General features: G+C 38.4%; 1 protein-coding gene and 1 non-coding gene across 3 annotated transcripts in view; both read right to left on the reverse strand.

Annotated features, from left to right (window-relative positions):
• The window catches only part of FGD6 (FYVE, RhoGEF and PH domain containing 6), a 114,074-nt gene that overhangs the window by 26,962 nt on the left and 63,882 nt on the right, over nucleotides 1-23,230 (reverse strand). For both annotated transcript variants that reach the window (XM_037068304.1, XM_037068303.1), the window contains exons 6-8: nucleotides 16,085-16,236; nucleotides 14,019-14,175; nucleotides 11,442-11,529 (exon numbers count right to left, since the gene is read on the reverse strand). In XM_037068304.1, coding sequence (XP_036924199.1) covers nucleotides 11,442-11,529; nucleotides 14,019-14,175; nucleotides 16,085-16,236 — 397 coding nt within the window. The remainder of the gene's footprint in view (nucleotides 1-11,441; nucleotides 11,530-14,018; nucleotides 14,176-16,084; nucleotides 16,237-23,230) is intronic.
• Nucleotides 11-138, reverse strand: LOC119002584 (small nucleolar RNA SNORA56). Its single transcript, XR_005069777.1, has one exon. It is a non-coding gene; the product is annotated as a small nucleolar RNA SNORA56 (small nucleolar RNA).

Below are 23,230 nucleotides of genomic sequence, written 5' to 3' on the forward strand. Positions count from 1 at the left end.
TTTTTTTCAGTGATATCTGGCAAGTGCAAAGCCACCACGAAACGCTGATGCTGGACAGAAGAACTTACCACTTACTATTGCAGACTGACTCCCTCTAGAATCCCACAAGCCAGACTAGAAAGGGATAACTGTCTGTTAAAGTTTCAAATTTTAAAAGAAGCAATTTATAACGATCTGACTTGTGAAATGAAGTACTGATTATTTTAAATATGCAAAAATCAAGATGAACTGCCAAGCTATGAGACATACTGCCACGTTCCAGGCAGCTCAGTGAAGCAATCAACAGCCCTTGTGGGAAGTGAGAAGATAGATTTTTACCCTCAGTCCAGCCATGTCTAGGAGACGCATGTGACTTTGGTCATGCTCTGCCCTGTAGCATTTCTGTGTCAGAATCCCCATACATGATGGACCAGGTCGAAAAACTGTCATGATTCTCATCCTAAAGGATCGTGAAGCACATTGCGTAATAAACTCGAAGATGCATTATAGGCAATTTGGAAAGTTAAGTAATATAGAAAACTCAAACCATGAATAGCTCTCTAAAATACTATAAATTAAAAAATTCCCTTCTGTTTTTTATAAATGCTTGATTTTACTTAATTTTAACAATATATAGGATTTTACAGCCCGTTTAAAGTATTCTAGCCCATACAGATTTTCTCTATATAAGTAGCTGAATAACACATAATCACTGGAATATATTATATAGTATTTCGGTATTCTATCATTAGACTTTTAATTAATTTTTAAATTGTCTCGTTTTTGGCTGTTTTACCTAATTTGCCCATAATGATTCTGATGAATACCTGTTGTCCAGACATAACTATACACAGTGCCCCCTTGTATTCTTGAAAGGCAACAGGTCTGAATAGTTGTGCGATTATTTTAATTGCAAGTAACATTGAGCAATCATTTTTATTTCAATGGGAAAAAGTTTTCTCTCTCTTTTTAGTACTTGATACAGCACAAGAAACCTTTCCTAAAGGGAGATACCAATTTGAAACATCACTGTGAGTCTAGAAGAATAGTTGTTTCACTAAATGATCACTAGTTTTGTGTATTACAGGTTTTTATTGCCAATATGGAAGGGAAAACTGGTAACTCGTCTTAATCAATATGTACAATCCAGAGGATATCAGACATGCCACTGTGTATTTATTATGTACAGTATATTTTTTGTAAGTCAATTTTTTGTTCACATTTTAACCCCGATAACTATAGTTTTAAGTTTATCTTCCTCTGATTTTCCTATAGTTTAATATTTTATATTTAGTGATCTTTTTAAAGGAAGGCTTTATTTTTTTTCATTGTTAAATTTAGTTTTTAATTAAAAATTTATTATTAGCCCTGGCTGGTATAGCTCAGTGGATTGAGCATGGACCTGTGAACCACACAATCGCGGTTCGATTCCCAGTCAGGGCTCATGCCTGGGTTGCAGGCCAGTTCCCGGTTCCCAGCAGGGGATGCACAAGAGGCAACCATACATTGATATTTCTTTCTCTCTCTCTCCTTCCCTTCCCCTCTGAGATAAATAAATAAAATCTTTAAAAAATTTTATTATTAATGTTCAAATACGGTTAACTCCATTTTCCCACTGCCAGTTTCTCCCACCCAACCCACCCTACCTCCCACCCTCAGGAAGGCTTTATCTTTCTAGAGCAGTTTTACAGTCACAGCAACACTGACAGGAAGACACAGAGATCTTCTGTGGAGCTCCTGCTGCCACGCGTGCGGAGCCTCCCACTATCGACAACCCCCCATACCAGAGGGTGCGTTTACTGCAGCCGACGAACCTCCCCATCACCGCCCAGCGCCCATAGTTCACATTACAGTCCACTCCTGGTGTTGTGCGCTCTACAGGTCTGGGAAAATATACACATAGAATGACATGTATCCATCATTACGGTGTCATGCACAGTGCTTTCACTGCCCTAAAAGTCCTTGGTGCTCTGCCTATTTATATTTAGTTTTCAGTATGTTTTTAGTGTGTCCATTGATGTATGGCTCTTAACTTTTCAAATCTTAACAGGTTATTCAATAAACAATCCTTTGTTTTTTTATTATCTTGCACTTTCTGCTTTGTCACACATTAGATTCTTACAAAATACAGGCTCTATTTCCAGTACCTCCCCATCTCAATGATAAAATAACTATTATTATTTTTTAATCCATGGGTGTATTCTTGCAATGATATCATGTATCTTTAATAGCTGAAGTTTTAGAATTAGTATTGACTGATATTTCCCTCCCAGAATATTCTTCAATAATCTAGTCTATTTATTTCTATGTGTAGAAACTTTGTGATATGTACCTATAAAGTCCCAAAATTCTAAGCAATCTTAATGAGAATATGGACCATTGGCAATATGCTAGAAGCTAAGTGAATGGTTCTATAGTATTAAGCATCATTTTGTGCAGGAATGCTAATCTGTGGGTTTCATGAAGACAAGGAGCCTGAATCAGTTATCCCTAAATCCCAGCACCTAGAACAATGTCTGGTGCATATGCAATGTATCATGAATTTAGGATGGACTGACACTCCCATTAGTGTTATCACTTTTTGCTTCATATTTGACTAAGCACTTGAGATGATATTTTGAGGGTCTAATTAAAAAGTGCTCTGGCCTTTCTCTAATCCTCTTGCTCCTCAAATATTAGCTCAATTCTGTCCCCTAGATACGCGGCACAGGGCTTAGTCTTGTACACATGGTGCTCGTCTAGGTTAGAAAAGTGAACTTTCTGGGCTCTCGGGCTCACAGATTATGGCTGGGAAAGCAGGCAATGCTTTTCTGTGAATCAGAAAAGGCCATTTGTCCTGAGCTGATGCAGACCCTCACAGGGGCACCCAACTTGGTGAGCAGAGTGCAGGCTGGACTTGGACCTCAGCAGGGGGCCATAACCATATGAGGCAGTCTTGGGCTGTCCTAGACTTTGATAAGCCTAGTCCTGAGGCCTAGAGAACTCCAGAACTAAACCTGACTCCGGGATCATTCCACGGAAAAATTCTGGAGCAGTTCTTACAATGCCCAGAACCTCTCTCTCCTTGGTCTCTTTCTAGCAGGACATACTGGCTAGGCACATCCAGAGTGCCCTTGGAGGAATCAAAGCTATAGGTAATCTCCCAACAAAAGCAAACATTCATTATTCTGAATTGGTTGAAACAAGTGCTTTTCTTCATGGACACATTTTCCAACGTTGGGCCTGCCATTTTATCCAGTGAGAATCTCCAAAGCACAGAAATGACCTTGGCACAATCAAGCCTCACTTAAAGAAGCTCTTAACCGTATGTAGTCCTCACTGCCCTGATTATCGACAAAGCAAATTTAGGTCTAGGGAGATTAGTCTATTTTACTACCCTAAGAACCTCCAAGGGAAGAACAAAGTAAATATAAGCACCAAGGTGAATTCAAATTTGACCAAATTTCAGTTTTACATCCAACTGGAACAGTTCCTGATGCAAGCTGTGATTCTGAGAAACTCCCAGAGGGAAACTGTAGCAAGAGTCAGCTTGTCAGGCCCGTGGCAAGGCAAGTCCCATCAATAAAGGCATCTGGCTATTTGCAGGGAATCTGGGTCAAACCTACACTGAAAAGTGAAAAACAACAGCTTCACAGAAATGTCCATGGGGCATTGATTCAGGGGCTCTGCAACTTGGATGGGCAAAAATAAAAAAATATTTTCACTAACCTCCAAGTGAAATACAGAATTTCCCTCCATTATGAATGCAGGCTACAAACCACAGTGTTACCAATTATACCATTGACTGTGTCACCATAAAAACCATGGTTGTTTTTTTTTTTACATCACAATTGTGGTGGACATCTCAAAACATTGTGTACTCTCACCATTACTTCAAAATTGGGGTAGTTCTAAGTCTACCGTCAGCTCTTTTTATTCATTGCATACTAAAAAGCACACGTAACATACTATGTCACACTTCAAAGTTATTTTAACAACTTCATTTCATCCCAATTGGTTTCCTTTACATCTTATGTATTTTATTCTGTAATTTTTAAAGTTATTCTGAGAAGAGATCCACTCATAGGCTTCATCAGATTGCCAAAGGGATCCAGGCAAAAATAATAATAATAAAATAAAATAACCCCTGTTCTTGAAAGTGAAATTACATTTAAAAGCTATAATTTAATAGAACAGGCAGATAAAACATCATCCCTCTTATATCCTAATAAAACCTTTTCATAGTACTAAAATCATGGATATAATTTGTTAAATACCATCTCTCAAAATACTTTATTCACAACTACAATTAAAAATTAATTATAACACAACAAGAGCTGAGGTCATTACAACAAAAACCCTGACTATTACCACCCTCCTATTTTACACAAGGAAACTACCTCATACCAGAGTCTTTGGATTTCCCCAGAAACTCAGCTCCTTGGCTGGTACCCAGGACAACCTTTCAAGTTGTGCCCTAGAAAAATTGTTAAAAGACTTTTGGTACAAACAGCCCTGAGTTTTAAAACAAATACTTGCCCAGCAGAAGCTTCCCCCCACCCCCAACAGTAAGGGCTTTCTTTTTAAGTCATGCATTAATTTGATTCTGTTCTTTTTTACCAATCTGTTTATTAGCCTATTCATAGCTCAAATGTATAACTTCAGAACACTAGAACAGATGTTTTTAATATATTTTCTACCAACATGGGAAATCCTAGATTTCTAAAACCTAGAGAGAGTTAATACCATCCCAGACTAAAGGCAAAGATTATAGGAAAAGTAATATAATACATTATTAAAGTCATTTATAACAGAAATATTTAAGTAAGATCAAAGGAAGTACCTGATCCAAATTTAATCAAAGTTCAAAGGAGTATTTTCTTCTCAAATATCTAAGTGGAAAAGATATTCCAGAGGAATTTTTAAATTATATTTTTCATTATGTTTTCTCCACCATGATCCTCACTGATTCAACCTGCTTCAACACCAATGTAGTAACTTCCCACAAACAAAAGCATTTTTCTTTAAAAAAATTATATCATATGTAACACAGAGACAAAAGAAATCTAAAAAGAGTATGTCATTTCTAGATGGTAGAAGATAACATTTTTGAAAAAATAATACATATTTTTAATAGGCACAAAAGATCTCTTCAAAGAAAAAAAGTGACCCTTAAAACATAAGTCCTCAAATACACTCAATGAAACACATGACAAGATTGATACAATTTTTAGGAATTGAAATGAGGAAGAGTTTGGTGGGAGCCTGAACGGCTGAGTGTGGCCCCAAAGGGAAGCGCTATATGCTCTGGACAGGATCACCACCGTGCTATTCGCCAGTGTGTACAGGTGTCGGCTCAGGGCCAGCCCCTACAAATATTTGTTCGGAGAGCTAGTGACTGATTAATGGGAGAGGGAATCTGACCTTGAAGGACAGGTTTCAGGAAAGACTATGAAACCTACAAGAGCAAAGGAAAACAAAGCTGGGGCAATTGGGCAATTTATAACAAACTGTAGCCTTCATACTGTGGATAAGTCTTCCCCTCCTAAAATAAGGACTTCATTTTTATAGCAGTTTTAGGTTCACAGTGAAACTGAAAGGAATGGAGATTTCCCATATGCCTCCTGCGCCCACACATGCATGACCTCGTCTACTATCAACATTCTCCACTAGTGATACATTTGTTACAACGGATGATCTCACAGTGATACTTCACAGTCACTCAAATTCTTAGTTTACATTAAGGCTCATTCTTGGTAATGTAGATAGTATGGCTTTGGACAAATGTACAATGGCATGAATCTATCATTATGGTAGAATAAATCTGTTTTCAACTTTCTAATAAGCAGAATAAAAGTATGTCTGTTACACAGACACGCACAGAGAGAATAAAAGTATCTGTATCTGCTCCCAGTTCCTGGCACAGAGCTCCTGACTTCCTTGTAATGTAATACGAGTGATACGAGAACTGGGAACACCTCTTTTTCCAGTAGCAGGCCTTTGACCCTAGTCCTCACACAAGAGCTCCTAAATGCCTTTTGTAGGTTACTGGAGTGTCTTCTGACCCAATGAGGTAACTTCTGATGGGCTGTTGAACAGCTCCTACATGAAACTGGTCACCAGAGGAGTGGGCCATGATTAGAAGCTTGGAACTTTCAGCCCCACTCTCCATCCTACAGGAAAGGGAGAAGGGGTAGAAGGTAGGAGTGGAGTTAATGGATCATGTCTACATAATGCAGTCTCCATTAAAAATCCCAAACGACAGGGCTGGTGAGCTCCGGTGTTGATGACCACGAAGAAGTGCTGGGAGAGCAGCGTGCCTGGGGAGGGCGTGGAGTTCTGAGACCTCTCCCACATACCTCGCCCCAGGGGGCTCTTCCATCTGGATTTTCACCTGTATCCTTTATCACACGCTTTCATAATAAACTTGTAAACGTAAAGGAGATTTCCCTGAGTCCCATTAACCATTTCTAGCAAATTATCAAACCCAAGAAGGGGGTCATGGGAACCCAGAATTATAATTGGTTGGTCAGAATTAGAGATGACAACCTGGAACTTGCACTTGGCATCTGAGACTTGGGAGGAGGGGCAGCTTATCAGATTCAGCCCTTAATCTGTAGGATCTGACACCATCTTTAGGTAGATAGTGTCAGAATCGCATTAAATTGTAGGATGCTTGGTTGGTATCAACGAGAATTGCTTGGTGTGGGAAAAACCCACCCATCCGGTGTCCTTGGAAGAGAAATGAAATGATGATGCGGCAGGCTATCCGGGGGCATGGTAAGAGGTAGCATAACCATTAGGAAGATACTGCCACAATCTGGCCTGAGTTTGGAAAGGCCTGGCCTGGAGCACGACCAGGGAAACGGAAATAGCAGGAAGCAAAGGCAGAGGAAAAACTGGTCTGCAGATCCTATGAGGGAAGAACGATGAAGAAAGGGACGTGTTTCAGAGTCCTTTCCACAAACTTGTCCCTGGGTGCCTGGAAGACTGTTTCTATTCCTAAAACCACTTCATCCATCCATCCCCCAGACATTCCTTGGCACCAGTGCATAGGGCTTCTCAACCTTATGAACAGAAACAGGATTTGTTTCCCTAAGCCTTTCGGTTTATTGAGTCCCTGTTAACATGCCAGAATCTATGCCAGACACTGAATTAGGATGATAAAGGCAGACTTGCCCCTGAAGAGAAGGAGTGAAGAAGAACATAAGCAGTGGTAAAAAAATAATGCTGCTCCTATAACTGTATCTGTTTTCTTCCAGAGCTTCCTCTCTGTTGCTCTGATTCCCAGATCTCCCAATTGCAAACAGGTTCTGGGCCCCAGACCTTTTAAACATGTAGCTAGATCAACTGGCCTTGAGTAGCCAAAATAAGGGCAAAATGTGTAAGTTTCTCTGTTTAAATTTAAAAGTTTTTCTTTTTAAATTTACTTTTTTTGCTTTTTGAAGTGTAAGCTGAACATGATGTAATATATGCTTTTTCTCTGATCCTATTCTGAGTTGACTTTTAAAAAACACAACCAAGAATTTACTTGGGAGTATTTACTACAATGAACAAATGGTAGCCTCTAATTAGAAAAACACCAAATTATCACCTGGAGAAAACATGCAAGACAATAAGATGGTTGTTTTCGTTGTATAGGCAGGGCTCCTGTGTCTGGGAATTTCCGCTCACCTTTTTCTAAGAAAGATTCCAAAAGAAGCTATCCTATCTTTCTGCTTCATCTCTGTATTTCTCAATCTTCCCCTCCCAAGAAACCGAGCAGGCACAAATCTACTTACACTGAGTCAGGCAGGAATCCTTCCCCTCCTCTGCCTTACACTCATTAATAAATCAAAGTTGTCAGGGGTGCCTCAAATAGTCTCACTCCTCCTCTCTTCTCCAGTATAGTCTGTGCACTTGGAATTACTCCAAATTCTAAAACGGAAATAAAAGTACTTACCTCACAAGGTTGTTCCAAGGACAAGTATTTGAGCTTATTTGTCCAAAGCTGAGGGCCAAGTTAACTAACATGTTTAAGTAGATACAAACTTTAGATTTAACATCCAATTTCTGAACATCTAAGTGCATGCACAGAGGCACTTAGCAGAAATATTGTGCAAAAGTAAGGAGCAATTAAAATATCACAAAAGATGAGTACTTAGAAATCAGAATTTTAAATAAAAATAAAACATACCCTGGTATCAACTCCTTTATTTTCTTAGAATTTTATGATTATATGAGCTTCAGCTAAAACTGTTACCGGAAAGGGGACCTGCCCCTGAGCGGGTTTGCTTAGGGCTGGCTGGTAGCGCGTTGACTTCGTGTAGGAAAGATTTCACAACACAAGTCCAGGTGATTTTTGAAAGCACATTTATTAAAGCTGAGGATGGTGAAACAAAGAAGGCCTTAGTATATTGGAAACAACAGGAGCGAGACTAGGTGGGGCTGCTTTGGCTCTCTAGAAATGTTACAGGAAAGAAATGAGCTTTGGTGGGGCTGTTTTAGCTTAGTACAAAGTCAGAGAGGATGGTGGCCTTGGGGACAGGGTCTGAGGGTTAACCCAGGACAAGCTGCTGCTGCCCACTGCTCCCTGGTTGCAAGCCTCACAGGGTGCCTTAGGGTCTGGGCGATGTGTGCCTGTGGGGGAAGAAGTGTGGGGGGAGAAAGGCACGGGCCTGCTCCCGGGAGGAAGCGTGTGCCCAGGGACCTTTGATTTGAGGGGTTTTAAAGGCTGGGAATCTAGGGGAGGTACTGGGGAAGGATCTCCATAAAATACTCATCAGTTTTATGCTGATATGCCAAAGTGAGATTTATTCCCTTAATTTCATCTGTCCTTGGGTGTGGTTGGTAAAAGGCACTACTTGAATTTCTACTATCTCCCTGAGTAGGGAGATTTAAACTATTTACCCTCTGGTTGGGGAGAAGTATAAACCAGTTACTTTGAAGTGTCTTTGGTTTAGGAAAGACAGGACTTACCAGATGGCTGCAAACTGCTTGTTTAACTATCTGTCTCAGCTTCCCTATTCGCCCCTTCTGCATGTCCTGGCTTACTAGCCCGTTTCAATGCTATTTGTGTTGCTTCAGGCAGGACTGTTCACCTCTCTGAATGTGTCTTTCATTTAGAAGAAAACTCTCTGAAATTATCTATCACGGTTTTCCTTTAGGCTAAAGATACTTTTGTGAAAGGGATGTTTAAAACCTAGCTTAAAACCAACAATTATTTCTGAAAAGCGTCCAGGGTATCCAAAATTAACCCAGATATATTGGGGTACACTAAATTATTGGTAAAAGAGTCACTCCTTAACCTCAAAAAGTTTGTGATTAAATTACAAAATCAATCTTTAAATCATACAAATACCACCACATTCACAAAGCATCACATAAATATCTGCTAAGTCACAGTTCACTAATACTGAGGGCCAAGGAGACCTGGGATAATCAGAGATGGCTTCCAGGGAGACGGAGGACTTCAGGTCAGGATTCGTGGAAGACAAAAATTCGAATAAATGGAAGAAAAGGCATAGGATGAAGGATATGAAATCTGCTATTTCTTTACAAAGTCTATGTTCTTTCTTTAACTTTAGTCCTGACTTTTTAACCCTGAACAAAGCCATTTATACCTTTACAGCTTCAATCGGTCCACAGATACTGAGGGTTTTCTACATATAAGTGCATTATTTAAGTAACAAAGATTTTTCCAATTTACAAGAGGGAAACAGATTTAACAAGAGACAGCTCAAAATGAAAAAATGACCCCAAGCTCACATTATATTGGTTATGAAACAAATAGTAGTTTTTCTTCAAGAGAATTTCTAAATGTGCTTTTGCTACTTCACCATTAATCAATTAAAATCAAACTCAGCATGAAACCTAAATTAAATCAACATGTAACTTTTTTTTACTTAGATCAGTCATAGTGTGGGGAAAAATATTTTTACATGAAAATTTCGTAACCTTGCTCCATCCTTCTTGCAAATCATAGCTTTTAAAACCACAGTTGTCTTTTGCCATTAAAAACAGTACTTCATTCCACAGCTGTAGAAATAGCCTAAGCCATTCAATAGCTCGTTTATGATACAGCACTGAATTTATCTAGCAAAAACACAACACATGCACGGGTACTTCCTTTTGTCCTGTGTATTCTAAATCTCATCCAAAAGCAAAGGAAAGAAAGTACAGATGGGCAGGATATCCTCAAATTATTCCGTTTGACCTATGTCATTCCAGAGAAAAATCTAGAGCCCCATTCACAGTTAGAAATTCAAATTAAGTCAAAAGACTTAGGGTAGCAAGTCCTGGGGCTAAAAGACACGCCTTCCTTATCATCAGTTTGTCTTTCACTAGGCCAGCTGAGGAGACAGAAAGCCCTTGCCTAAAGGAAAACTGGAAAATCCTGGCTTTCCAAGATTCACTTCATTCCAACACTGCTCTCAGTTTAAGAGAAAGAAATCAGGTTAAGGATAAAAGCATGTATGCCACTTCTTAAGAACACTAACAGAAACCATCTATCTACATATTATAACAGATAACACCATAAAAAATAAAAATAATAAAAACAAATACAACATTACATTTAGAGCTGTGGTGGCATTTCAGTATACTTGTCCATTTTGACCCACTTCTTCAGGCACACTATGTATGTCTATTAAGTCACTGCACAGCCAAAACATTTCAGCAAATACCCCAGAGGGCCTGTGTGTTGTATACTATGCTTGGGACTGAGACTGTGCTAGCTTTTTTGTCATATCAAACCACTCAATCTCTAGGAGCCTGTTATCTTATCTGTGTAAATAATACATAGTGACATATACGGTGGATATGATGGAGGTTTAAAGAGTCAATGAATATAAAGTCCTCAGCACAATGTGTGCTCTCACTCAAATCACAGCTTTTTAAAAACATTTTTTTCTTTTCTACTATTGGAGTGGAAACTAGATAGACACAGCCTTGTAATCTTGAAGCTCACAGTCAGGTAGAAGATACAGACAACAGTGACCAGACAGGACGAGGATGATAACGAGGATGGTGGTCGTTGGTTATGAGGACAACGCTGCTGCTAAGCACTAGGAGCAGTGGGTGCTTACTTAGAGCACACTGCGACCAAAGCACTGTTCTAAGCACACAGCTCATTAGTCAGTCCTTGTAACAACCCTCTGAAGCGCCTAAAGGCTGTGAGAGTGGATACACGTATTATGTGGGAGTGAGCCTCTAAACCTCATTCTTGAGTGGCTGGGAAAGTACCTTCTTAGGGTTAATAATATTATTCAGGTAAAATGATGCAGGGCTGTGGGGCTGGGACTGTAAAAGAAGTGCTGAGCAAAAAGAACTGAGATGTATAAATGCCCAAAGCAGAGAATGTACGCAGGGATGACCAGAGAACTAAAAGAAGTTAGGTTCAGGCAGTGTACATGCAATGTTCTAAGCAATCTCCAAAGCCATTTAGTAGTTAAAGGGTTACTGGAGTGACAGAAAAAGAGAGGCAAACTGGGAGACATGCCCACCTGTGAGCAGCAGCCTGTACTGGGGGATCCTCTGAACTGGCTTCAGCAGGTAGTGCTTGAGGGCCAGATTAGCACAGCGGGGGCTCATCTGAAAGGAAAAGGCATCCAAAGTAAACACAAGCATTGTTCTAAGGAGCAGGGGATCCAGTTCAGGTGTCCAAGAAGTCAAATTTTAAATAACCAGCAGCTCTGGAAGGGGATTCACGGAGAAACTCTTTTTCTTGACAGCTGCAGCATTGCTGAGACTGAAACCATAGCCAATTCACCACATAGCTCACCCTCCCCCATAGGTAAATCTTTCAAATCACCGACTCATTGGGATAACTTGTTCTCAGCCCCCTCAGAGAGGGTGGTGACTGCAGTCTGCACCCTAGGCCAATCAGAGCCATGTTACTCAGAGGCTACTACTTAGGAGAGCCTTTGCCAATGTGTTCATAAACATAAACAAACCCCTCGACCAAGAAGAAAATGTAGTGGCCCCCAAATCAGGTGGCTGAAATAAAGCCACTTTTATTGTGATTGGGAATTGGATTCAATAATAGTCAGAACCTAACGATTCAATCATAGTAACAATGAGTGGTAGTAGAGAGATAACGGAAATTAAAGATAACCTAAAAAGCAGCCATGCTGAAAACATCCTTTCTCTAATAGGCCTGCAAAACATACAACCCTTTCTCAGATGATGAGCTATCAAAGACAGCCCCCAAATCACAGTGGCTATAAAAACATTTGATACAGAACCACTTTGACTTGACCACAAGGCCATTTAATTCTGCCTTTATAAAGCTCTTTTCCTTGGTATGTACAACAGACACTTCTGCTCATTCCTAAGCCCCGCCTCCACTCTCCAACACTGGTATTTGCTGTGAGGTGGTGTCAAAATGGCCAAGGGAAGACGTCCCTCATCCAAAGATATCCTGCGGCTTCCTACATAGTTCAAGTGGATGGGGAAGGTTTGTTCAGACTGTTTTCTCTGTTTCTAACTATGCACCTCCAGGGTCTGGTACACAAATTAATAATGAAATCATAATGATAGTGCATGTTAAGAAAGCATCTATCGTGCAAGCATCATTAACCAGACAGCAGACAGCTAACTTTCACCTGTCTTATGTTTTCCTTTTGCTGCCAAGGCAACGGAACTGCTCCTTCGGCCTGATGAAAACCTGGGTCAATTGTCAGTTCCATAAATATGTACATCACACTTCCTTTCTTAATAGCATCGGGAGAGAGGTATAGGAAAAGAAGACAAGGAGCCATTTTACAGTTTAATTATTTGTCTTTTTTTCAAAAAGCATATGCTATTAATTTAAAATAAATATAATTCATTTCTACACAGTCCTGTTTTTTAAAAAATTGTATGGTCTTACAATGCTGTTTGAAACCTGCAGAGCAAATTAGAAATGAGACAGAAAAGGGAATGCTTGGTTTTCTTTTGAATTGCTTTTTGGCAAGCTGTTTTTGGTAACTATTTTACAGACTAAAGATTAACATGATCTGGTTATTCTCTTGCCTCACGTACAAATTAGAAATCAGCAATATCTAATTTTCTAGTTTTGTGTGACCGGAATTCACAAAATTTTGTTTCAAAACAGAAATAATCACTAAGATATATAGAAATTTTACCCCAAATTAGGGGAGGAGACTTAAGTAAAATTTTAGTTAAAAAGTGATTTTTTAAAAAGATGCCTTGTATCATTTTATCACCAATCAAATCAGGTTTGTACCCTCACAGCTTTTAGTCAAAACACAAAGCTTTGGCAATAAACATATTTTTCTTAATGTTGACACTAAAACTGTGTTATTTATTTATCTGACGGGAAACCAATTATATTTCCCATCCACGACTGTAGATTAATTGTTAGACAAATAAAGGGAAGGCCCTGGTCAAGCAGCTCAGTTGGTTACAGTGTCACCCCGATACACCAAGGTTGCGGGTTTGATCTTGGGTCAGGTCACACACAAGAAGCAACCAATGAATGCAAAATTATGAGGAACAACAAATCTATGTTTCTCTCTCTCTCTCTCTCTCTCTCTCTCTCTCTGTACCCCCACCCTGTAAAAAAATTTTTTTAAAAGAATAAAGGGAAAGGTTAAGCTAAAAATAAGAACTGTTCCCTGAGTAGTCAAATTCATGGAGACAGAAAGCGGAGGGGAGGGTGCCGGGGGCTGCGGGGAGCAGACAGGGAGGAGTCTGTTGTTGTCAAAGGGCGTGGCTTCAGTTGTTGGTGATGAAAACAGTTCTGGGGGCTGGCTGCGTAACACAGTGAGTGTACCTAACACTAGTGCATGTACACTTAAAAATGGCTACGGTGGTTAACTTTTATTTTGTGTGTATTTTACCATAAATGAAGAGACTCATTAAAATATTCCAAAGTACAATGACAGATTTCCAAAACTGAGTCTGGTAGACACTGTTCCAGTTCTCACTCTTTAACGTGTTCAGTTCCCTCTTTGATTCTGAAGGGATTGTATTTTAATACCTTTTTTGTTTGCAAGGTTTATTTTCAATGACTGCAAATTATTAAAACTCTAAAAGCAAGCAAACGAAAGCTCAACATTAGATGGTAGGAAAAATACCTCAAATTCTCTAACAACAGCAGCGAAACCTGGGTTTTTCTTGCACTGCTCATCCAGCAAAGCTATATTTCTATCAAATTCTTTTATGTATGTGGAATACATTTTTAGGTATGGCCCCTTCTTTACAAAGATATCAGCAAGCCTTTGTTGTTCTGTCCTAGAGAAGAGAGACACAAAAATGTAAAAAGAGTCATTAATGTGTACAAAACATATCCAATGAGCAGAGTCCCATATTCAAACCCTCAGCTTATCTTTCTTCTCTTCTCAAGAGACCCTTCCTCAAATGCCTATTCTTCTCCATTTCCATTGCCACCGTCACATCTTGCCTGGACTGGGCCAGCAAGGTCTCCTGCTTCTACCATTTCATTCTTCTGTCCAGCCACCAAGTCTGAAAACATACAGTACAGGCCTCACTGGCACTTAGCAGAAAAACGACTCCTCCTCTGGGTTTATGAAGCCTCAGAGGAGCCACTGCTCCCGTTTTTCTGACCCGTCTCACCCTTCTCTTTCTCCTTCTCATTACTCCCCAACCACACTAGCCTTCCTCATATTCTTTTGACATACAGAGTCCATGATCACTTTTAAAAACTTTTACTAATGGTTCCACATGCCTGATAATACACGGACCCCAAGCTGGAGGCTCCTTTTCGTTCAGATGTCGGTTTCAATGCTCCGCCTTCCTTAGAGGGCCTTCTCTGGTCACCAATCTTCATTCACTAATATGTGTTTCTATTTTATGTATACGCAGATCAAAAACTGCTTCTAGTTTGCTTTTTTTTTTGCAGATTTGTCTGCTGCTTCCGCCACCAAAATGTCTGCTCCATAAGAGCAAGAGGCTTGTATGTTTTGTGTGCTATGATATGCGTAGCATTCTTAGAATGCTGACTAGCACACAGCAGGTATTCAAAATTGGTGGAACACAGAAATGAAAGACTTTATTGTTATTAAAAGCCAATGTTAAAATAAATGTTATTCCAGAAAGTCTACTAAAACCAAAGAATATGTCTTAATTAAAAGATACCTAAAAGAAAGGTATTTTATTAAGTAGAAAATATTTTCTCCAAGGATTAGAATAGTTTGGTTAGTAATAAATATAGCTTTCACTATAATTATTGTTTTAGTTGTCCCTTAAGTTAGTCTGTCTCTTAGGAATGCTTAATAATTTAACACAGAACATCTATAGATCTAAACGCAAGCAAAACTGCGGTGCAAGCGAAAATATATTTAAGTCTTTATTTAGCTTTATAAATATGCACATCTTAAGTCACTGCAGATTATTTTTAAGAAAATTTTTATAAGAATGATGATGTATAGGAGCTACTTAGAAATACATTTTATTTTTACTATGACTTAAAAAACTACCTTTTAGTCATTCCTCAGTCCTTAAGTCTGTATTATTCTATATTTAAACTGCAGCTAGGTATTAATTGTTCATCTAGCATATTTTCTCAACAAGCAGAGGCATGATATTTCCAAAACAGGTAGTGATGCTTTTCTGGATTATATACAAAGACAATTTAGAGGGAAATTATGATTACGAAAGCATGTGATACTGTTTTGTTACTCAAATCATTTTGGCTTCCCTATGGACTTCAGCAATAAATTCAGTCCCTAGACCAAACTTTCTACACATTTCCAGAGCTGTCGCCAAAGTTTCCACGTACTCGCTACACACCATGGAAGCTGTTAATTTTTTGGTATCCTGCACCTGTTCTGAAATCTATGGCATCTACAAAGATTTCAGACATGTAAGTTTTCTAAACCAACCAGTCAAATCAAATTATCTCAGGAAATGGCCTCTTTTCCAAAATGCAAAGGGAGCTTCATGACTTGAAGCTCCAGAAAAGATAGATAAAATGCAAATTTTTCCAATGTGAAAATATCAATTAAACTCCGTCTATCTCAAAAATCTTTTTTTCTTTTGTTTTCCTTCATTGTTTGATCTCAAAAATCTTGATTTTCAAAGGTTACCTATAAAAAGTTAAACTGGCTGATTATGGGCCCTTCTTCATTATGGCTTCATCTAAAATTGGAAACCTTGGGAAGGTTGGTTAGTCCATTTTTACCAGTTCAACATTCTTTCCTCCAGTTCCTTCAGGAGATCCCGGTTCAGCTCATACAGCTGAGGCAAGTAGTACAGGATCTGATTTAGGGTCCGGTCCTCGATCACTGGTTTCCCGAGTTGTCTGGAAGCATGGGCTACAGCATCCCGGAAATCCTATTATAGTTCAGAGGAGGAAGAACAATATATTTATACATATAAGCAGATCAAAACTTCTTTCCCTAATCACCACATACCCTAAAATAACATAATTTACAAAACTGTGTCCCCTTGTAGACTTAAAAGTTGAAAAGTACCCACCTTCCTTCTATCCCACTTACCTAGGCAGAAATTAAGAAAAAAAAAAAGAGAGAGTAGCTGGGGTAGATATTTGGTTTTAAATCAGACTGTGTGACATTGCTCTTAAATCTTTTAGTTTGATCTCCAGACTTAGCAATTATCCTAAGGGCATGTCTAGAAAGTGTGTTGCAACTCTAAGTAGTCTAAAATTATTCCAATACTGCAATATGAACAATCTATTTATTTTAAAAGTCCCCAGGAAATCTTACTTAATTTTATTCTGGAAGAACCCCTGTGCCTACTTTCAGTAATCATTTCCCAACAACCAAAGCATTCTAGGTGAGGCACTTGGAGGGTGGCACAGTTCTGACCATCTGAGAACACCGGATCTAAGCCCTCACTCCTGATTTACCGTTTCCCTGAGGTAGCCTCATCTTCCTCGTATTTTCCATGATTAAAAATAAAGCCAAAGAACAATGCATTTCATCTGTACCAAAGTAATTTAAACAAAACAATTTTCTTGCAGAAAGGTTTCATTTTATTGGATATTTTTTATTCATTAGTTAAAGAAAAATGAAACTGTCCAGAATAGTATATAAGAGGGAAATCTAAGTATGGTTGGGGCAGAAAACTAAAGTTTCTGAAGAAAACCAATGACAATCTCCTAACAATAAATGTAATGATGTTTTTCTAGGTTGCTTTTGCTCCTGTTCTCAGGGAGGGAAGGACAATATGCCTAGTTTAAAATATGCTTCCTCTTCAGATTCCTTTTCAGCTGTGGATGGCCATAAGACCCATCTAATTCTAGCTACTCAGATACAGATGAAAAATTCTCAGAAGACCCTCAGGAAAACTTTATAAGAATATTTTTTTTACCTTCTAAATTCTGTCATATTTAGGATTATAGATAACTTGTTAAATTGAGGAGTACTCCATCTAGGTGTAAACTGTGTATCAACTGGCAGATAACCTTTAGAATCTGAAGTCTGGTTTTGTTGTCACCATTGTTTAGTGTCAGTATATATACAGTTTACATCCAAAGTAAGGTTGGTTTTCTTCTTTGAAAGATTTTTGCAGGGAAGAGGTCACAAAGTACTAGACAATAGTAAACCATTTTCTGATGTTGCTCATTAACGTACTGTATTTACTTATTTTTCCTATTTACCTTTTGACCCTTTCACCCATTTCTCTTCTTATCTATTAAATGGTTTGTTAAACTTCAATGACCATATTTTGCCATGTATAACGTGCTCTCATGTATAACACCCACATTTTTGGCCCAAACGTTCAAGAAAAAAAAACTTTCATTTTAATTTTTTAATTCAAGTATTTATTTACTTATATTTAGAAATAAAACAGATTATTATATTCCAGGGTATTATTTGGCATACAGATATTGTTACTGCCTTCTAGAACTACAGATTTAATGCATACATATAAATAAAATAACTAAAAACATTTATATAGATACAGAATTAGTATTCACCAAGTATAATGTGCATCCTTATTTTTCCCTCAAAAATGTGGACAAAACAGTGTGCATTATTCACAGCAAAATATGGTGGGTATTGCACCTAAAGCTTTTTACAATGTGTTTGGTACACAGAATCAACAGAACATTTTAATTATGGACCTTGAACTCTTCCCTCCCTCTATTCAACCTTCCCATTAATTCACCATCATTTACACATTTTACAAATAAAAATTACTTCTTCACATATTCTGTTTCATCAAATTTCCCCTAGAAAACTATTTACACCCTGTTTTAAGACAGGTCAACAGGACCCCACCCTATCATTCCAAAGACTTAGAAAGGGTGGAGTAGGAGACTGGTTTTTGTCTAGATTTCACTATCCCTGGAGGGTAGGTCCCAAGATATAAGTAAAACAATAGTGGAATCTGTTCCACAATCCCTGAGGATTCAAAAACAAAGATTGTTCCTTAGAAACAATAGGTTTAATTAAAACATTTAAAGCAATAGCTGAGCAAAGTAAAACAGACTCTCTACCAGGCTTTATCTCCTTTACTTTATTTCCAACTGCTTTCCTTCAGAGATTCACTGGCTATTTTAGGCAAGTCAAATCCTCTTACTCAACAACTGGGGAGAAAAAAACCCTTAACTTCTACGCAGTACCTGGGACTAACTTTGTTCAACAGTTGCATTAGCCCAAAGGAACCGTCTACTTCAACCAGTAACTAAAACAACTACTTTTACAATGAATTATGTAATATAAAATAAGAATTTGTAAGTTATATAAACTCCATTCCAGAAAACCACACAAAACATTTCCAGAAATGAAATGGGTATCGGCCAAATTCCACCTCCCAACAGCCTGCTTCTCTCTGCATTCACACTTACTAAGAGAAATAGGGCTACTTAACACTTTTGACAGTCATTCGATTTCTCCAGCATGCAGACCAATGGCATATATTTATATATCAGGGATAACTTCCTCTTTTGTAAATGTATTCAAAGCATAACAGCATTAAACATCTCCTATAGCATTTTTAACTAGTTTAATGATTAATATAATTTAGACACGAGTTCCTTGTTCAACAGAACAAAGGCGCTGGCCTTTTTTTCTGGAATAAATGATGAATATGTTTGTCCCTTGGCAGCAGGATGACTTTTATTTTCCAGTTGGAAGGTATTTCCTCAGTCATGACAGCAACAGGAGACATTAGCTGCTAGTAGATTAAGGGCCCTGTTTGACACAGCTTTTGCTAGACTCTGCATTCCACATGTCTGCCACCATTGCCAAAAAGGAAACTTGTTTATTTAAGACACATTCAACAGAGACCAGTCAAATCCACACTGTGCTGATCAGTGAAATCGCTGCCTCTAATTGGAGGCCCCTGTCACACTACCAGGCAAAACTTTCCTTTGTCCAGGACTACTGGATGGCGTAGGCAGCTGTGGATAAACTAATGGCCTATAATATCTTTTTTTTTTTTTTACTAAGGGCCTATAATATCTTTAAAAAAATTATGAATAGTATGTAAGAATGAAACTGAAATTTAACAATTAAAAGAGCACAAGAAAGACATTTAACAAAAACTAAAGGGATTTAGAGTGTTATATCCAACTATCTAAGAAATTATCCCTCAGACTCAGAAAGTTACATATTCGAATTGAGCACTACCAGGGCAATGGCTGGTTTTCATGGCGCCTTTTTGAAAATGGAAAAGGGCATGGTACCCCCTACTCCAGGCCGATCCACCGCCAAGGGCCCTGCTTGCAGCTCACGGCCTTCATAACTACACGTGGCAGCCCTGGCTCCAGTCTCATCCCCTCACCTCTTGGGCCACCATCCCCTGAAAGCAATATGCTACGGTCCCGGTGCAAGATGTTCACACAGGAATGACACACAGAATTTTTAACTTCTCAGCTCTTCATGAACCTCAACCTTTTCTAGAACTGGTGGCACTGAAAGGATAAAACATTTAAAAAATAAATAAAAAGGATGGTTACAACATATGCCTGGTTATTTCTCTAAATGCTAACATCCAGGATAATTTGGGAAAGTGCGATGACACTTAGGAGACAGGAGTAAAACTATTTGGGGAGAGAAGGATCTAAATTCACCCACACCTCCTGGATTAAATCAGCGAGGACGCAAGACCACAGGACTGACACTTCAAGAGTTAGATCCAGAATACACTTTTTCACACTGAAAAAGCTGGGGCATTAAAATAAAAGGGATGAGGGGAGTTAGAGTGTGAAACTGTTAGGCGGCAGAGTTTACTCAACATCCACTATGTAACTTCAGTCTATTCTTCTGACATAAAACCTACCGAACCACTATACTCTCATTTCTGGGAACAATGACCAAATGCTTTGTTCAATCTGGAATTTAAATTTTTTTAAATTTTATTTATTTATTTTTAGACAGAGGGGAAGGAAGGGGGAAAGAGAGGGAGAGAAACATCAATGCAGGAGGGAAACATGGATGTGAGAGAGAAATATCCCTCGGCTGCTCTTGTAAGTGCCCTGAGTGGGAGACCGAACCTGCAACCCAGGCATGTGCCCTGACCATGATCAAACCAGTGACCTTTCGCTTTGTGGGACAATGCCCAACCAACTGAGCCACACCAGTCAGGGCATTGATTTGGGATTTTAAGAACTAGGAATAGGCTTCCAAATTATAAGGCATATCATATATATTTTTTCTTAATAATTCCCCAAAAACCTACAAATAGGAACCAGATCAACGTCAAAAAACTCAGTTCCTCTGAGGTATGAACAAACTAGCTTTACCAGCTTTGATCACTTGAGTTAAGACCTAAGCAAAAATCAATGCAAATAAAATCAAGTATGAACATCTAAGGCAATGAAGCACAAAACAGATGGCCTTGTTCCCTGGGTCAGGCTTTATATCTCCAGTGTCAAAGAGAAGTAAGTGACTTAATTACCAGCTGTCCAGACTGGGCTTCCTGACCTTAGGGCATTACTTAACCACACTATGGTACAAAGAATTACAAAGACCAAATGGACGTGAGGGCAGACAGGGAGCTCCGCAGGGCTCCCTGCCTTCATGAAGGGCATTAAAAATCACTTCGTATTAAGCAAAAGCAGAGCAGCTGCTAAGGTCAAAGAGCTTTGATAAATATGCAGAAATGAATGTGAAACTATGAAGTAAAAAACAGAGGGGGGGAAAGTCCCATATTAACATTTTGACCTGTTAAAATAGTTATTTTATAAGCATAAAATAAAAATAAAAATATTTGCCCAATATAAGTATTATTACCTTTCTATGTCCTCAAACCTAGTGATATTGTGAATCCTCATCAATGGAAAGTTGTATAAAACATGACTGAAACCAACCCATTATCTCAAGTCTCCAACCCCCATAATACATCAACAAGGAATCATAATATATCCTAAATGACCAATATTTACTTTCACTCTCATCTTTAGAAGATGAAAAACTAGAATTTCTTTGGTTTCCTGGGCCAACTGAAAGAATTCTGAAATGAAAGATGTCCACTACACCCTATCCACATTGGTAAAGATTTCAAGAAACAATGCTAATCAATTTCTGAACAACTCACTAAGTACCAGGCCCGAAAGAGACCCTAGTTAAAGTCTGGCTTTGCTATTTAGTAGTGGGTTACTTTTGGCAATTTGCTTACTTTCTTCATTTAAAAATAACATGTTTGTTAGGGCTGTTATGAGGGTTAAAATAGATAATTTACATAGCACAGCACGTTGAAAAGCACGTAGAGAATACTCGATAAAAGGCCGTTTTTTTAATGAAAATTTTGTCTAATTTAAATGAACACACAAACACCATTTAAGACCCACAAGTTCCTGAAAGCTGAGAAAGAGAGCTCAGAAACAGTGGCCTATAAAGTGAAGGAAATACCAAACCAAGGCGGGGAAAACAAACATTTCAGCAGCAAAAGTGCTCTTAACAATGAACTTCATTCAGTGAAGGACAGTCCTCACATGAAGGAAGCTGCTGGAAAGAGAAGGGCTGAAAGCCATGTCAGGAGACGCTTAAGGAGGGTTCTTTACAACTAAAGAATAAATGATAATTAAATGGTTCACAGGACTCAAAAATATGGTGTATTCAGTAGAACGGGGTGATTTTAAGATGGGAAAAACTAGAGGCTTCTATGAAGAGGCCTTCTATTATTCTTTTTATAATGCATTTTTTAAAAGATATATTCTATTTACTAATACACAGCTGGAGGTCTAAGAAGCTTTGCCTCTGACTCTGTGGACTTATAAGAGCCTCTCTTAAATTTTGAAGGTGACTATCCCCCGCCCTAAAGAAATCAGTGTAACACAGATGCTTTGTTACTGGCACCACATAACTGTTACTTAACCAGTTCATCTTTGTCCAAAAGACCTCTAGGCCTCTGATCACTACCTTTGAAAATATTTTTAAAATCATGCTATTTGGCCATTTATGAAATAAATTTATAGAGATGTTTATTAAATCGGCCTCCTACCAGAGAGCAAATAACAAAAACCAAAAATCACTCTGTCATTTGTACTTAATTACATTATATGTCTAAGGTGTTTTATCTTTAAAATGTGCACTTATATAAAATATAATAGCAACCTGTAGATTGGACAACACCTGCCATAAAAGGAAAAAACAAATATAATTAGAGTTTTACCAAACCAAGTATTATTGGTCCATTTTCTACCATGCTTTCCTCATATTAATTTACTGGGATAACAATAAACAGATAAAAATCCCTGCCTTCATGGAGCTTACTGCCTAGTGGAAAAAGAAACCCAGTAATTTATACTTCAAGAACAAAACCTACTTTCATTGATTTGATTAAAAGCTTACTTGTAAGTAGTACAGATTTAAACTTACAGAAACAAGTTTAAATTGAAGGCCCTCTACTTAGCCCGCAGCTAAAGCTAATTAAGTACTTTCCATTTATTTTCCATTTAAATGAACTCACTTAATCATCACGCTGACCTTATTTAATTATTATTCACATTTTCCAGAAGAAGAAACAGAGGCTTGACTAATCTGTCTATGAGCACACAGTGGCAGAGACAGAACTCTTAACTACTAATCAGTCAGTCACATTCATTCATTCATCCAACATTTATTGAGGGCCTTCAAGTGAAGAACAATGGTAGGTGTGAAAAATATACAATCCCTACCCTCGCCTAGCACACATTTCAGTAAAGGAAACTAAAAATGAACAAGTAAACAAACAAATATGCCCATCCCATTAACTGCCAAGAAGAAAACACACACGGGGAGTTAAAGAGAAAAAGGAGGTCACATTAAACCCAGGCTGGAAGGATAAAGAACTAGCTATGATCGAAATGAAGGAAGAACATTCCAGGAAATAGCATTAGCGAAAGACCTGAGTAGGAACTACCTCACCTACTAAA

The sequence above is a fragment of the Sturnira hondurensis genome, unplaced genomic scaffold (genome assembly GCF_014824575.4).
Source record: "Sturnira hondurensis isolate 20B ecotype Veracruz unplaced genomic scaffold, ASM1482457v3 Scaffold0017436, whole genome shotgun sequence".
NCBI lineage: Eukaryota > Metazoa > Chordata > Mammalia > Chiroptera > Phyllostomidae > Sturnira > Sturnira hondurensis.